A 17,201-nucleotide genomic window follows, 5' to 3' on the forward strand; every position below is an offset into this window, starting at 1 on the left:
TTATTTCTCCTCTGAAGGCTGGAATTTCCTGATTCTTGCTTCTCTTCTATTTCTTCTCCTCCATTGCTGTTGGTCCCAAGTCCAGGCAGCAGGAGCATACATAAAATAGGAGAGAAGGCAAAACTACACATCCCTTAGGAAGTCAGGGATGTTGAAAGCTACCAGAACCACATGTAGACAATAAATTAGACTCCTAAAGCAGCACATATCATCACTGCATCTACTCGGAGAAATGTCTTCTCCCATAGCTCTTGTGGCCAAATGACAATGAGGCATGCTGGGGCTTGAAGACAGGTGACCAAGGTGATACAACCCTAAAATTAGAGTGGATCAACAAGAAAAACCAGGGGGATAGCATTTCAGCAGGAAATGAGCTAAAATCAAGAGTGTAATTTCTTTCCCAGGTGCCGTGGCTCAAGTCTGTAATCCCAAGCACTTTGGGAGGCTGAGGTGGGAGAATTGCTTGAGCCCAGGAGTTCAAGACCAGCCTGGGCAACATAATAGAATCCCATCTCTACAAAAAATACATTTTAAAAATCGGCCAGGTGTGGAGACTCATGCTTGTGTTCCTAGCTACTTGGGAGGCTGAGGTGAGAGGAACATTTGAGCTCAGTAGGTCACGGCTGCAGTGAGCTGTGATCACATCACTGCACTTCAGCATGGAAGACATAGCGAGACCTTGCCTCAAAAAAAAACCCAAGAGAGTATAATTTTCTTTTCTAGATTTAGCATCCTGAGAGATTAGAAATCTGACTAGAGATTCCAGTCCACTCCTGGAGTATTTTTTATATTCCTAAAGCTTACGCCATTGATAAGTTTAAGAATTAACTTCCAAACTGCAAGCTCTAAGCAAAGAATATACTTGTAGGGGTGTCCAGGCTGAATGTCACTGACCTATTTTAGTGTGTTTAATAAAACAACCTTGACTAGCCTTAAAAAACAGAGCAAAAACAACACACAGAGATCCAGGGCCCTCTGAGCCTTTGCATTCTGCTGCTAGGCAGCCTTCTGAACTTCCAAGGGTCACTGCTTCTATAGTGCCAGACTTTGATAAAATTTGTCCTAGTTATTAGTTCCTTTTGAACCACAGACTTTCAATCCAAGATCATTTAAAGCTCTACAGAACAGCAGCCTCTCTGGTCATTAAAAAAGAGAAAAGCTGCTGGGTGCCAGGCCAGAAGAATAGAAACACACAAAACATGGGTGGTTTTTGTTCTGTTATTTCTCTCTGGCTCAGTGGTTTTACGTGGCTAATTGTCATGTCCTCACCCAACATGTTCTACTGCTTTCACACAGCATGTTTAACACCTCACCAGCTACATTTCTCCCATGGTGTGTCTGGGCTGGGTGGCGTGAAGTGTCTGTGTGCTAGGGAACAGGGTCTGCTAAGGGCCAGGCCGGCCTTCTGCTTATGTCCCTGGCTCTCACGCCGTCCCGAATGTGTCACTAAGCATGGGCAACGTGCAGCATGGTCAAGTGGGAAGAGATGTTCAAGACTGGGCATCTACTCTCAGCAAGTAGGGAGGTAAGACAAGGACATTAAGTACGAACAGGCAACTGGAACATTATGATTTTTACCTCTACCTTATTTCCAGAACAGATTTGAAGTAGCTTGAGGAGAGGTCGTGATAATATATAATGGTTTCCATTTATTAGGGCTAACTCTGTGCCAGGTACTATATTTGGTGCTTAGGCATTAATGCTGCTCATCTTGGGAAGCAGAAATGGTTATTCTGATTCTGCAAGTCAGGAAGTTGAGGCCCAGGTAGGTCAAATAATCTGTCCCAAACCTCACAGTTAAGGGTGGAGGTGGGGTTCATCCCAGGTCTAATGGCAAACCTTTCCACAGCTGAGGGCTATGATGGGTGAAGGAAAGGACATTTATAGCTGGAGCAATCCAGGAAGGCTTCATTGAGAAGTTGGAATCTGAGCTGGGCCACCAGCTTCAGGAGCCAGGGATTCATGCTGCCTGCAAGTAGTGAGGCAGCTCAGTGACCACCTCAGGGATAGAAGCAGGACGATCCCCAAACCCTTCCTGACTCACAGAGCTTTGACACAGATACTGCACAACAGCTACATCAAAATTGCCCTTCCTCTGGTCTCTTTTAAGTCTATTTGTGAACTTTTTGGCCTTAGAAGTGCCTCTCTGCCTACCCGTTCTGATTGTTCCTGTGTCTGCTGCCTCTGACATTAGCAGAAAATCTGAACTAAACATCATTGAAATTGGACACAAGGCAAAGAAATCAGAGATTCATTGGCATTGCTTCAAATGAAAAGATACTTGAGGTTTTTGGAATCACCTGTTCCCTGTTTAATTACCCTGAGATGGGTAATGACGTCTTCCATGGACATCCTCACCTGTGAAGGCAGAAGGTCGGAATGCAGCCAAGCGGGGCAACAAATTAAGGATTGTCATCTGGATCAGCGAGTTCTTGCTATTCCTGCATTTCAGCACCCACTGGCACACCTGAGAGAGGAAGGATAAAGGGTTGGCAGGGGAAAAGTGAGGTGTGGAGCTTGGGAAAAGAGGGAAAGGGCCTCTCACCACTTACCTGATCAAATTTCTCCTCCATCAAGTCTCTGCAACACCGGCTCTCCACCAGGGTGGACTTAGCTGGGCTGGGGGAGGTCCCAAATCCCATGAGGCCTTGGTGAGAGCTGTACCCCAGCAGCCCCACCAAGGCATTTGACTGTTGGGGCTGCACAGCCTGGAAACTGGTGAAGGGGGTAATGTGACGAGGCTTTGTTCCAAAGCCCATGAGATCTTTGCAGTACTTGTCGTGTACCAGCTGCTGCTGTGTGATTTCTTCCATTTCTTCTCTCAGACGCTGTATATATGAGGAGAAAAAAAAATCATCTTTACTTATGAGTGGCATTCAAACTGGGCACTGTCGGGTCTACAGAGCATTACATTTGCCTAATCCCAAAATGCAACTACTTCCAAAGTGGAGGGTGGCCACGCTTCATGTTTAGGGTTATAATTTCCCTAGCACCTTGCAAGAGACCTGATTTTGTTGTATGTTAGGCAGAAGAGCACCACCCATTGAATAATAAAGTGGCAGCACAGGGCAGCCTTACCAAGGGTTCTCACCTCCCAGGACTCCTCACTTGGTTTGGAAGGGCTGACTTGCATATTGCTGTGACTACTGACCTAGGCCACAGCAATGAGGCTTGCAAAGGTGATAGGAGGCCTCCTGCCAGCATCCTGTGAAGGACTGTCTGGTCTCTTTCTTCTCCCCAGAAACCCAGGTGAAAACTTAAGCAGGTCAGGCACGGTGGCTCACGTCTGTAACCCCAGTACTTTGTGAGGCCGAGCCCGGAGGATCACGTGATGCCAGGAGTTTGAGACCAGCCTGGCCAAGATGGTGAAACCCCATCACTGCTAAAAAGACAAAAAATTGGCCACTTTCCTTTTTGCAGGCTGTCGGGAAGATGGCGGACATTCAGACCGAGCGTGCCTACCAAAAGCAGCCGACTATCTTTCAAAACAAGAAGAGGGTCCTGCTGGGAGAAACTGGCAAGGAGAAGCTCCCGCGGTACTACAAGAACATCGGTCTGGGCTTCAAGACACCCAAAGAGGCTATTGAGGGCACCTACATTGACAAGAAATGCCCCTTCACTGGTAACGTCTCCATTCGTGGGCGGATCCTCTCTGGCGTAGTGACAAAGATGAAGATGCAGAGGACCATTGTCATCCGCCGAGACTACCTGCACTACATCCGCAAGTACAACCACTTCGAGAAGCGCCACAAGAACATGTCCGTACACCTGTCCCCCTGCTTCAGGGATGTCCAGATTGGTGACATCGTGACAGTGGGCGAGTGCCGACCCCTGAGCAAGACTGTGCGCTTCAACGTGCTCAAGGTCACCAAGGCCGCTGGCACCAAGAAGCAGTTCCAGAAGTTCTGAGGCTGGACGTCGGCCCACTCCCCACAATCAAATAAAGTTATTTTCTCATTCCCAAAAAAAAAAAAAAAAAAAAAAAAAAGACAAAAAATTAGCTGGGTGTGGTGGCCCACAACCTGTAGTCCTGGCTACTCAGGGGAGCTGAGGCAGGAGAATCGCTTGAACCTGGGAGTTGGAGACTACAGTGAACGAAGACTGCGCCATTGAACTCTAGCCTAGGTGACAGAGTGGCACTCTGAATCAAAAAAAGAAAAAGAAAAAAAAAAAAGTAATTTTCTCAGAATCCTAGGATTCCACAGGTGGTATGGAATAAGCTGAGAACTCATGTTTATTCCGTTTACAAAGGGCTGCTTAATAACTCATCCTCAGCCAGGCCTGGTGGCTCATGAGGTCAGGAGTTTGAGACCAGCCTGGCCAACATCGTAAAGCCCCGTTTCTACTAAAAATACAAAAATTAGCTGGGTGTGGGAGTGTAGGATTACATACATATAATCCCAGCTCCTCAGGAGGCCGAGGCAGAAGAATTGCTTGAACCCAGGAGGCAGAGGTTGCAGTGAGCCGAGATCATGCCAACGCACTCCAGCCTGGGCAACAGAGCAAGATTCCATCTTGGGGGCTGGGTTGGGGGGGGCAGTTTGGTCGGGGGGTTCATCCTTCAAGAGTCCAAATTGAAAAGATGATATACTTTTTCTTGACACACACATTTTCACTTTTCAGAAAATTCTGTCCACTGCTCTCAAAGTCACCAATGAGTCGTCTTTTTTTTTTTTTTTAAGTCGGGGTTTCACCGTGTTGGTCAGGCTGGTCTTGAACTCCCAACCTCAGGTGATCCACCCACCTTGGCCTCCAAAGTGCTTGGATTACAGGCGTGAGTCACCACGCCCGGCCACCAATGAGTGTTAAGCTGCTAACTCCAGTGGTCAATTCTTTGTTCTCATCTTATTTGACAATCTGCAGCGTTTGATCCAACTGATTACTTCCTTCTCTTTGAAGCCATTTCTTCACTTGGCTTCTCAGAGTCTAAACTCTCCTGGCTGTCCTCCTCCCTCTCTGGCTGTTCCCTCCCCATCTCCCTTGGTCGTCTTCATCTCTTGACCTCAGGTTTGCAGACCCCATCTCTTCCCCAATTGTACTAGTTTCCTTGTGCTGCTCACCCAGTCTCAGGATGAAACAACATCTATATGCCGACAATGCCTAAATCCACCCCTCTTTCCCAGATCTCTGCCCAAAACTATTCAGTACCTCCACTCAGATGCCCAACAGCTCTCTAAGTTAACAGGTTCAAAACCAAACTCCCAGCCTTCCCCCGCAAGCCTGCTCCTCCCATTTCAGTCTTCCCACTGCAGTAAATGGCAACTTCATCCTCCCACTGCTCAGGCCAAACACCCTGACGCTTTGTTCTCTCCATCTACCTCCAAACCATCAGCAAATCCCAGGTTCAGAATCCAGTTGCTTCTTGCAACTCTATAGCTCTCACTGTGGTCTGAGCCACAAATATCCCCTGCTAAGACTGCCACAGTTTCCTCCTAGCTGAATTCCTGGCTTTAGTCCTTGGCCCTCCAACAATCCATTCTCAACACACTGGCAAGAGTGATCCTTTTGAAATATGAGTTAAATGTCACTCCACTGCTCAAAGCTCACTTGTAGCTTCCCACTTCCCACACAAAGGCCCTATGTGATACGCCCCTGCTTCCCCTAGGTGTTCCTCTGACCCCACATCCCCACACATCTCTCCTGCTCATTCTGCTCAGCCATGGTAGCGGAGCTGCTACTGCAGTACTTGCTGCTCCTCTAATACACCAGCACGCTCCTGCCTCGGGGCCATTGCCTAGAATGCTCTTCCCCAGACACCTGTAGGGCTTTTTTCTAACCTCCTTCATGACTATGCTCAAATGACACCATGTTTGAAAATGTAATCCTTAATCCATGCTAGCCTTTTCTATTCCCCTTCCTTGCCCTCCTTTTCTCCATAGCTCTTATAATCGTATGACATACAATCGGTTTCTACTTGTATGTTATCTATCTTTCCCCATAAGAATGGAATCTATTTTGTTCACTGCTGCATTATTCTAGTTCTTAGGACACAGTATAGCTGGCATATACTAGCTGCTCAATTAATATGTGTTGAATGAATGAACAAATTATAAAATTTTAATACCTTACATTTGGATTTTTTTTTTGGAGACAAGGTCTCACTTTGTTGCCCAGGCTGGTCAAAAACCCCTGAGCTCAAGTGATTGTCCCACTTTGGCTTCCCAAAATGCTTGGATTATAGGCATGAGCCAGCAGGCCCAGCCTTGGATAGTTTCTTATAATTTACAACCACCTTCACAAGAACTATTTCACTTAAATCTGACAACCACCCTATGAGCTAAGAGATATTGTCCTGTTTTAATGGGAGAAAACAAAGATCTCAGAGCTGCCTAGATTACAGTGGAAAACACCGTGTTAAACTCAGGAGGGAAAATCTGAAGGTTCCCATTTACAGAATGCCCACTATGTATAAGGTGCTGGGCTGGACACTTCACATATATAGTCATCCCCTTGGTATCCACAAGGGTTGGTTCCATGACCCACTACAGATACCAAAATCTGCAGATGCTCAAGTTCCTTAGATAAAATAGCATAATATTAGCATATAACCTATGTATATCATCCCACATACTTTAAATCATCTCTATGTTATAATACCTAATACACTGTAAATGCTATATAAATATGTTATGCTGTATTTTTAAAAATTTGTATTATCTTAAATTTTTTGTATTTTCTTCCTTGGGTTTTTTTTTTTTCCTTTTTAAAAAGTTAAAAAAATTTTTTTGCAGAGACACAGTCTCACCATCTTTCGCACAGGCTGGTCTCGAACTCCTGAACTCAAGTGATCTTCCCACTTCAGCCTCCCAAAGTTCTGAAATTGCAGTTGTAGGCCACTGTACCCAGCCCTGGATATTTCTGATCCACGACTAGGTTGAATCCAGATGTAGAACTCATGGAGATAGAAGGCCAATGTCATTTAGAAACCACACAAGAGCCCAGTGAGGTAGGTAAGAGCCCCTGTCCAAAGGGAGAAAAATGAGGCTAACCAGGTAACCTGCCTGAGTCACACAGTAAACAGCGCAGTGGGGACCTGAAGCCAGACTCCTTCTGCTTCTGCACACTGCTGCATGTGCTGCTCCCACAGCTGGGTACAGCTATTAGATAAGAGCTGTGTCTATTATAATTAACAAGCACTGTGTCTATTATAATCAGGAATCCCTGGAGTAAAATTACACTAGTTTTCTACAGCCAGTCTCACAGATGGAGCTTTATCTCCCAAATATATCCTGAATCAACTACTTCTCAGTATCCACACCACAACTCCTAGTCAAAGCCACCACTGTCACTCACCCAGACTACTGTAATAGCTTCCTCTGGCAGCTGTGAGAATGCAACTTCCAACTATAAGGGGGCATAACCAAGGGCCCCAGCTGCTGCTCTGAAATGCATCACTAACTTTGTGCGAAGGCTGCCCATTGCTCCCAGCCAATGACAGAACACAGTAGGGATGCTAAGGCCATCCTGCTCCTGGGAGATGCAGGCCATTCTGATGGCTGACTTTAGCTTGAGGACCCCACGGTGGCCCTGCATCGTAGACTAGGACGCTTCTATCCATATTTTCCCCTCTTGTTTACTCAGGGTCAGATGTGCATTGTGGTCTGATGGTTATTCCAGCTCCCTCCCCATTTTCTCTTGAAGGCCGTTTCCCTAATAAAAACCATGCATTTTTAAACCTACCTTCTCAAGCCAACACATCTCCTAACTGGTTCCCCTGCCTTCATTCCTGCCTTTCCCCACATTTTTCCCTATAAGCAGTCAATGATTGTTAGAAACACATGACATCACATTATTCCCATGTGCTCACCTCCAATGTCTACCCCTGCAACTAGAAATATAAGCTTGTATTTACTGCAAACCATAAGCCTATTAATTTGGCCCCCTTCCTCCTAGTATACCAGCCACACTTCCCTTTCTTCTGTTTCATCAATTTCTCATACTTCTCCACCTCAAAGCCTCAGCCTGGAACACAGTCCCCCGGCCTGCTGCAAGGTAGGTCCTTCGTATCATGTGGATCCCCCTCAAATAACACCCTCTCAGGGAGGGCATTCCCTGACCCTACACTCACCCCTTCCCCACCACTCTATCCTATTTTGGTTTTCCTTTCAGATAGGACTTGCTGCTATCTGAAATTATCTTGTTTACTTGTTTATTATGTTTCCTGCCACAAACCATCAGCTCCATAAGGACATGGATCTCGCCTTGCTATGCTCACAGAATGGTACACAGGGAGCCTGGACACCTCTGCAGCGGCTTCTCACCTCTCCCTCCATGCTGCTGATTCGGACCAGCTCGTTAAGGATCAGCAAGGCTCCATGGATCCGATCATCCCGATTCATGCCCTTCTCTTTGGCCAAGGTCTCATCAAACCCCTTCTCTGCTTCTTCAAATGTGTGCTATGTAAAGAGATAGAATGCCTTCATTAGAGACAGAGTATGGCCAGAAAGAATACAGGCCCATCCCATTGATACTGGGGGTTCTGAGGTGTTACCATGCCTGCTAAGGGCCTTGTGCCAGTTATCAAAACTAACTGATCAAGCTCTTTTATTTAATTCAGCTTCAATTCTCTCCTTTTTTTTTTTTTTTTGAGACAGATGGAGTCTTGCTCTGTCGCCCAGGCTGGAGTGCAGTGGCATGATCTCGGCTCTCTGAAACCTCCAACTCCTGGATTCAAGTAGCTGAGATTACAGGCACACACCACCACACCTGGCTAATTTTTGTATTTTTAGTAGAGACAGGGCTTCACCATGTTAACCAGGTTGGCTCAATCTCCTGATCTCATGATCCACCCACCTCAGCCTCCCAAAGTGCTGTGATTACAGGTGTGAGCCACTGTGCCCAGCCCCAGCTTCAAGTCTCATAATGAGCCTTTGAGGAAGATACCATCATCATCCCTATTTAACAGCTAAAAACTCAGGCTCAAAGAATTTAAGTTACTTGGCCAGGTGCAGGGGCTCACACCTGTAATCCCAGCACTTTGGGAGGTCGATACAGGCGGATCATGGAGATCAAGATCATCCTGGCTAAGACGGTGAAATCCTGTTTCTATTAAAAAAAAAAATTAGCCAGGTATGGTGGTGGGCACCTGTAGTCCCAGCTACTCGGGAGCTTGAGGCAGGAGGATCACTTGAACCCGGGAGGCGGAGGTTGCAGTGAGCCGAGATTGTACCACTGCACTCCAGCCTGGGTGACAGAGTGAGACTTCATCTCAAAAAAAAAAAAAGAATTTAAGTGACTTGTCCAAGATCACACAGCAAACTCAAGACTGGAACCCAGGCCTCTCAACCCATGTTCAGAGCTCTATTTCTAACGTAAGACTTACTGATGAGTTCCCTCTGCAGAAGCAATCAGCACAGGCTTCATGATACTAGAGCAAAGAGAACTGGCACTTTCTAAATTAGTATCATTTGTATTTCACTGATTTTGAGACACCAATTTTTCCATATTTTAACACCTCTGAAAAGAGATGTCTTTTGTTGCTGTTGTTGTTGTTTTTTTTTTTGAGATGGAGTTTCGCTCTTGTTACCCATGCTGGAGTGCAATGGTGCAAGAGATGTCTTTTTTTAAATTTTTTTTTGAGACAGAGTCTCACTCTGTTGCCAAGGCTGGAGTGCAGTGGCGTGATCACGACTACTGCAGCCTTGACCTCTTCAGCTCAAGCAATTCTCCTGCCTCAGCTTCCCAAATAGCCGGGGCCACAGTGTGCAACACCATGCCCACCTAATATATATATATTTATATATTTTTGTAGAGACAGGGTCCCATATGTTGCCCAGGCTGGTCTCAAACTCCTGAGCTCAAGCAATCCTCCTGCCTTGGCCTCCCAAAGTGCTGGAATTACAGGCGTGATCACCTTAGGTCAGGAAATCGAGACAGGTGGATCACCTTAGGTCAGGAAATCGAGAGCAGCCTGGCCAACATGGCGAAACCCTGTCTGTATCAAAAATACAAAAATTATCTGGGCATGGTGGTGCATGCCTATAGTCCTAGCTGTTCGAGAGGCTGAGGTGCCAGAGGTTGAACACGAGAGGCAGAGGTTGCAGTGAGCCAAGATTGCGCCACTACACTCCAGCCTGGGCAACAGAGCAAAAAAAAAAATTCATTTGAGACCAAAACAAAAGTGATTCTTGCTCCAATATCACACAGCAAATCCAAGACTGGAACCCAGGTCTCCCAACACATGTCCAGAGCTCTTTTTCTAACATAAGACTGGCAAAGCCTGTGGCTGCCCTTTAGGCCAGGTGATTCTCTATGTAGATGTGCTTTGCTAAAGGCTGGAATGGGGCGATCTCCTCACCCGGTACCACTGAGGCTTCTGCATCTCCTTTGGCTCACGCTGGGTGGTAAGAATCAGACAGGCACGAAGGGCGGCTACAGCTCCCTCACGGATGGCCTGTTTGGGGTCCCACACGGCCACAAAAATGTTGTCAAAGAAGGGCTGCACTTGCTGGAAGAAGAAGGTAGGGACGCTGATGGCCAGCTCACGGAGAACCAGGACCTGGAGAAAAAGGCAAACTGAGAACTCTCATCGGTACCAGAGTTGTGTTCTCTCGGGTGCAGTCTCTTATCATCTTAGAGTCATACACTAGCAACAGGGAAGGCTTGCTCACTCTTCTAGCTAGGAAATTCTGGAGACAGAGGAATGGAAGCAAAACTGAGGAAACACCTCAGTGTTCACTATCCTATGTTGTTTACAAACAAAAACTGCTAGTAATGTTTGAACATAAGCTCTGGAAGCGCAGATGTGTTTTATGTTTTCTATACCACTATACCAACAGCCTAGAACACTACCTGGAATGCAGTAGGTATGTAATAATTATTTGTTGAATGGATGATCCTGTTTAATGTTTAATCATATTCTTTTTATTTGACAGAGGAAGAAACTGAAGGTCAAAAGCTGCCCTAGGTTACAGAGTTAGGAAGCTGGAGAGCCAAGACTTGAGCCAGGGTCCAAGTGTGTGTCCCTCTCCTGATACCATGCTCTCTCCTCACTGTACTGCCTCCTCTAAAGGGGAGCAGACTGGAAAGTATGCAGCTGATGCTTCCGATTCCCATCACACCACTACTAGATTTTTTTCTCTCTCTCTTTTTTTTTTTTTTTTTTTAATAGAGATGGGATTTCACCATGCTGGCCAGGCTGGTCTCAAATCTCTGGCCTCAAGTTGATCCGCCTGCCTCCGCCTCCCAAAGTACTGGGATTACAGGCGTAAGCCACCACACCCAGCAATTCTCTCTTAAGGACAGACTCTACCACATCTCACAGCCTGGAATCCTAGCCTTCTAAACAGCCTTTTTCAGGGATAAGCCTCAAAACGAAGCAAAGGATCCCACCATGACACCATCGTTCCCCAGGCCTGGCTGTGCTCCTCCCTGCAGGCACTCACAGCTGCGTGTCTCCGGCCCTCATTGCGGTCAGCACCCAGCCATTCCAGGGCTCGCTTCACCTCAAATTCCACATATTCGGCAGTGAAAGTGTCCCCTGCCATGGCAAGGCGGCCAATGGCCTTGGATGCCATTTCCATGACAACTGGGTCATTGGAGGGGAGGAGGTTCCGAAGATAGTTGGCAAATCTGCCAATTCGGGTGGCATTCCCACCTTCCACTCCTATGAGGCTGGCTAGAAAAAGAGAGGAAGGCAAAAGGTGATGACAGGGCCTATGCTGGCCAAAAAAGCATACAGCCTAAACTAAAAGCTGGCAAGTGATCCCTCCATTCTACTTTGAGTACATTTCTAGATGGCAAGAACGCAGACAATTTCATTTTAAGCCAGATGTTTAATACTTCTGCCAGAAATACTTACATAAAGCAAAATAATCTCAGGCTAGTATAGGTAACTGCTCCCTCCCCCAAAAAATAGAGAAAACAACTGGGACTGAATAATAATTCACAGGACTGATGACCAGTCCTTAGAAGTTAAAAATAGCCTGCCTGGCTGGGTGCAGTGACTCATGCCTGTAATCCCAGCACTTTGGGAGGCCGAGGCGGGTGGATCACGTGAGGTCAGGAGTTCAGGACCAGCCTGACCAACATGATGAAACCCCATCTCTACTAAAAATACAAACATTAGCTGGTCATGATGGCAGATGCCTGTAATCCCAGCTACTCATGAGGCTGAGGCATGAGAATCATTTGAAACCAGGAGGCCAAAGTTGCAGTGAGCCAAGATTGCACTACTGCACTTCAGACTGAGTGACAGAGTGAGACGCCATCTCAAAAAAAAAAAAGATGACCTGCCTTTTATTAACTATACTGATTCCACTTTTCCATCTGTGAGCCCCACTATCAGAAACCCTGCTCTACTGAGGAACCAGTACCTGTAAAAGGCACCATGAAGGAGTGGAAAGAAAGCTGGGTTCTCCAGGCATGGTAGCACATGCCTACAGTCCCAGCTACTCAGGAGGCTGAGGCAGGAGAATCACTTGAACCCAGGAGGCAGAGGTTGCAGTGAGCCGAGATCGCGCCACTGCACTCCAGCCTGGGCAACAGAGTGAGGGCAAAAAAAAAAAAAAAAAAAAAAAAAAAAACCAAAAAGAAAGCTGGCTTCTAGTCTCAGCTCTGGTAAACTGTCTGAAAAGTCACTCAGTGGTTCTGAGACTCCACTTCCACACCTAAAAATACATTTGCCTGCAGCCCAGGAATGCTGCTAGAATTAAAAGCCACGGGCTTCTTAAATTTCATTAAGCAAATATGAACTAGCATCCAATAAGTGCAGACACAGGGTGCAGTGGACACAAAGATGAGTGTGTTGTTTTTTGTGACCAGAGACTCTGTCCTTACCTATGGCCAAGATGCCACCTTTCCTCTCATTGGCATCTGAGCTGGAAACCAATTCAAAAATGTGATGGTTCAGCTGGTCATAGAAGCGAGTAGACTCCTCTTGACTCATCTGCAAAAGAAGATGTAATTACAACAATTTCTAATAATTCTCTGACTGTGGTGGTGGGGGTGGCCTGGCATCTAAAGATTAGCTCCTGAGAGGCAGGTAGTGTAGTTCAAACCAAAGAAGACAAGTTACTGCAATTTCTGTAAGAATACATCGCAGAACACCTGAACTTGCAATCAGCTGATTATTTAACAAATACTTAATCGGTATCTACTCTGTGGCAGAAAATGTCCTGTCCTAGGTTCTTTCTAGTACCAGGGATACAAGGATAAAAACAAGACAGTTTCTGACTTCAAGTCTGGTCTCTATTTAGAAAGCCCCTGGGGCCAGGCACAGTGACTCATGCCTGTAATCCCAGCACTTTGGGAGGCTGAGGAGGGTGGATCATCTTAGGTCAGGAGTTCGAGACCAGCCTGGCTGACATGGAGAAACACTGTCTCTACTAAAAATACAAAAATTAGCCGGGCATAGTGGCACGTGCCTGTAATCCCAGCTACTCAGGAGGCTGAGGCAGAAGAATTGGTTAAAGCTGGGAGGCAGAGGTTGCGGTGAGCTGACATCGCACCATTACACTCAAGCCTGGGCAACAAGAGTAAAACTCTGTCTGAAAGAAAAAAGAAGAAATCTCCTAGCTCTCAACTCTCCAAACCCATCCCAATCACTGTTAACAGACAGGAAGCATTGAGGGTATGGTATGTGCTTAGGTAAAAAGAAAAAGTTAAAAGAAACAGCTAAGTCTATTCTAGCCCCTCAAATGTAACCACAAACAAGAAAAATGCCACAGAAATGTGCAAGTGCTGCAAACGAACCTGCCTTTTTTATGGATGTAAGAGGTTGGGGACCTTTCTAAAATAATCTCTATTTTCCAAATCTTCACTTAGCTATCCAAAAAATCTACACCAGTGATGGTACATTTAGCGCAAACATCCCACAATGGCTGGCCCCAAATCACAGAAGCCCACCTCTCGGAGCTCCATGGTGACGTAGTGCTGGAGCTCCTTGGCAGCTTTGGCCCTGGTCTCCTCATTCCGGCTCTTCAAGCCGCTGGCAAACTGCTGCAGAACGCTCACATTGCTAGATATGGTGGCAGTGGTGGTGGCGGCGGCAGGTCCAGTTCCAAGCATCTTGCCCTGAGGTTCCTTAGAGAGAAGTTTCCTTTAATATTCTGGGTAAGAAAGTATGGCGATAAATTTATGCATGGCCCTGATAACTCAACACAGATCTCCCCCTAGTCCTTGTCAGGTAGGGATTCTAGAAATGTTGAGAGATCTTTTGGAGGAAGATTTAGAAAGCCTAGATTCAGTCAACAATGACTGATGTATAAAAGAGGCAGTGTAGTGGGGAGAGTCAAATTGTGGGCTATGGAGCTAGCCTACTTGGATTTGAATCCTTTTGTTATATACCTTGAGCACTTTGGGAAGCTGAGTTGGGAGGATCACCTGAAGTCAGGAGTTCGAGACCAGCCTAGCCAACCTGGTGAAACCTCATCTCCACCAAAAATACAAAAATTAGCTGGGTGTGGTGGCATGCACCTGTAATCCTAGCTACTCAGGAGGCTGAGGCAGGAGAATAACCTGAACCTGGGAGGCAGAGATTGCAGTCAGCCGAGATCCCGCCAGTACACTGTCTCAAAACAAAAACAAAAACAAAAAACAACAAAAATAAGGTCACATACCTTGAGAAAGGTATGTGAGACTCAAAATGTCTCAGTTTCTTCAACTACAATAGGAAGACAATAGTACCTAATTCATGGGTTGATGTGAAGACTAAATCAGTTAAACATGTTAAAAAGTGTTTAAGACAGTATAGGGCATATACTGAGTTCTTAATACTTGTTAACTATTATTATTGCTACTACTCCTATGTACATGACACAGTGCCAGGTAACAAATGTGGGGAGGTAGCGAAAGAATTAAAAATGACTAAGACTGCCCCTTTCCTCAAGTTCAGTCTAAAAAGGGAGATTATTATTCTACAGAGGCACTGTCTCATGGAAACACAGGCCAGGCACAGTGGCTCATGCCTGTTATCCCCGTACTTTGGGAGGCTGAGGCAGGCAGATCACCCAAGGTCAGGAGTTCAAGACCAGCCTGGGCAACATGGTGAAACCCCATCTCTATAAAAAATACAAAATTAGCTGGTGTGGCAGTGCATGCCTGTAATCCCAGCTACTTGAGAGGCTGAGGCAGGAGAACTGCTTAAACTCGGGAGGCAGAGGTTGCAGTGCACTGAGATTACACCATTGCACTCCAGCCTGGGCAACAAGAGCAAAACTCCATCTCAACAAAAAAAAAAAGAAAGAAAAAGGAAATAAAATGATCCACAAATGTAATATTAAAGCTGCTGGTAGCCATATTTCCAAAAGTGAAAAAAACAGGTGAAATTAATTACTTAAACCAACATATCCAAATATCATTTCAACATGTTACCAATATTTTTTAAAACTGATATAGTGTGCATTTTTTTTGTAGTGAGTCTTCAAAATCGCATGTGCACTCTACACTTAATGTCAATTTGAACTAGTTACTTTTTTTTTTTGAGGAGTCTTGCTTTGTCACCCATGCTGGAGTGCAGTGGCGTGATCTCAGCTCACTGCAACCTCCACCTCCCTAGTTCAAATGATTCTCCTGCCTCAGCCTCCTGAGTAGCTGGGACTACAGGTGCCCACCATCAGGCCCCACTAATTTTTTTGTATTTTTAGTAGAGATGGGGTTTTACCATGTTGGCCAGGCTGGACTCAAATTCCTGACCTCAGGTGATCCACCCACCTTGGCCTCCCAAGTACTGGGATTACAGGTATGAGCCACCATGCCCAGCCTGGACTAGTCACATTTGAAGTGCTCTACAGCCACATGTGGCTGATAATTCTTGTATTGAACAATGCAATTCTATAGAAGACTAGCACTTCAAATGTAAGCCAAAAGAAACCAATTAGTTCCTGAGATCATTCCCTCATTCCTCAATCATGTACTGTTCCTTCCCTCAATCAGCTTACAATTCTGGGGGAAATACAAAATCAGCCAACTACAACACAGTGGCCTTAACGGGGCTCAGCCTACACTGCTCTGAAGTAACATACACCCATCCTAAGTATGTCCGGCTTATACTACAAAACCATTTCTAAAAATTCTTATTTTTGAACGGATTTGTAAGATACCGAGGAAAAAACGGAATAAGTGGTTTTGAAAAGCTTCCAAATACTCCAGTGCCAAGAAAAAGACTGCAGAAGAAAATGTCACTCTTTAGAAGAGAGGAAACTTAAGAATCCCTAAGAAAACTACTCCAGTTGTGTGTGTGTGTGTGTGTGTGTGTGTGTGTGTGTAAGGGGGGAAGGAGGCTGGCATGGGATTTCTATTCTCAGGAAAGAACCAGTGCATCTTTATATGGTCTAAGGCCCACAGGCCATCTGCTCCAGGCTGAATACAATTAAACTTAGGATATTTGAAGTCAAATATCCTAAGGGTCTTGATAGGCCTTAAGGGAATTAAAAGTTGGATGGGGGAAACAGGGATGAGGGTGGCGGAGAGGGAGAGAGGATGTACACCAACGATGTAACCGAGCTCAGTTACCGGGACTGGGTCCCTGAGAGGTCTCCACGGTGGAGAACAAGGGGCTGACACTGACGCTGGTGTTCCCTGGGGCAGAGATCCACAATTTCTGTGGGTGGCTCAGAAGAAAGGGTGGCTGTGACGGGCAAAAGACCCGAAGGGCAGTACCAGAGCTGATGGACCGACCTTCGGGCGCCTGAGACGTACCGTGGGACGAAGGGTCCGGGGGTCTTTTGGGGGTCCCGGGGAGGTGGGTGTTGCCTCGAGGGGTGGGAATCAAGGCCTTAGACGGTGCCCAGGTCTCGGGGCCAGCAGTGTGGGGATACCACGTCCCAGATGGGCGGCTTCCCCTGGCCGCCCCACGAGCAGGCTGGCCGTGGGTCTGGACATAACACTGCCTTAAAAGGGTCGTGGCAGGCCCTAGACTCACCGAGCGGCTTCGGCCAAGACCTCAGCTGCCTCCGCCAGCACCAGTTCCGCCGCTTCAGGCCCCCTGCCCCACCACCCGCCTTCCCCGCTGTCCTCTAAGCCGGGAGCGAGGGAGGGAGGGTTCCGAGCCGTGAGGACCAATCCAACGGTACAGGAAGAAGATGGACTGAAAAACAGACCAATAGTAATGAAAAAGAAGTGAAGCTTCAGGACCCGGCTTCTCCAGAGGGCGGGAACTGTTCAAATAGACAAACCACGCGGCCAGTGGCAGGTAAAAACAGGCTTGGGGCCACTCGGGAGAACCAATCGGTCGTGAGTTGACCTCAGTCGTTTCCACACAT

At 46.5% G+C, this 17,201-nt stretch overlaps 1 protein-coding gene and 1 pseudogene across 4 annotated transcripts in view; one reads left to right on the forward strand and one right to left on the reverse strand.

The window, feature by feature from the left end:
- Positions 1 to 16,968, reverse strand: part of MTOR (mechanistic target of rapamycin kinase) — a 154,195-nt gene extending 137,227 nt beyond the window's left edge. For 2 of the 3 annotated variants that reach the window (XR_013519787.1, XM_035307714.3), the window contains exons 1-8: positions 16,862 to 16,968; positions 13,846 to 14,022; positions 12,778 to 12,886; positions 11,385 to 11,617; positions 10,298 to 10,498; positions 8,262 to 8,396; positions 2,553 to 2,828; positions 2,359 to 2,467 (exon numbers count right to left, since the gene is read on the reverse strand). Coding sequence is in view for 2 of the 3 variants with exons in the window: in XM_035307714.3 (XP_035163605.1) it covers positions 2,359 to 2,467; positions 2,553 to 2,828; positions 8,262 to 8,396; positions 10,298 to 10,498; positions 11,385 to 11,617; positions 12,778 to 12,886; positions 13,846 to 14,007 (1,225 nt within the window). In the remaining variant the exon portion in view is untranslated. Of the gene's footprint in view, positions 1 to 2,358; positions 2,468 to 2,552; positions 2,829 to 8,261; positions 8,397 to 10,297; positions 10,499 to 11,384; positions 11,618 to 12,777; positions 12,887 to 13,845; positions 14,049 to 16,861 lie in introns of all 3 variants that reach the window. The other variant, XM_035307715.3, reaches the window with a different exon arrangement.
- On the forward strand, positions 3,410 to 4,004 carry LOC100407326 (small ribosomal subunit protein uS17 pseudogene; annotated as a pseudogene). The gene has a single exon (XR_013519789.1). The product of XR_013519789.1 is annotated as a small ribosomal subunit protein uS17 pseudogene (transcript).
- Positions 16,969 to 17,201: the final 233 nt, after the last annotated feature.

The sequence above is a fragment of the Callithrix jacchus genome, chromosome 7, assembly GCF_049354715.1.
Source record: "Callithrix jacchus isolate 240 chromosome 7, calJac240_pri, whole genome shotgun sequence".
NCBI lineage: Eukaryota > Metazoa > Chordata > Mammalia > Primates > Cebidae > Callithrix > Callithrix jacchus.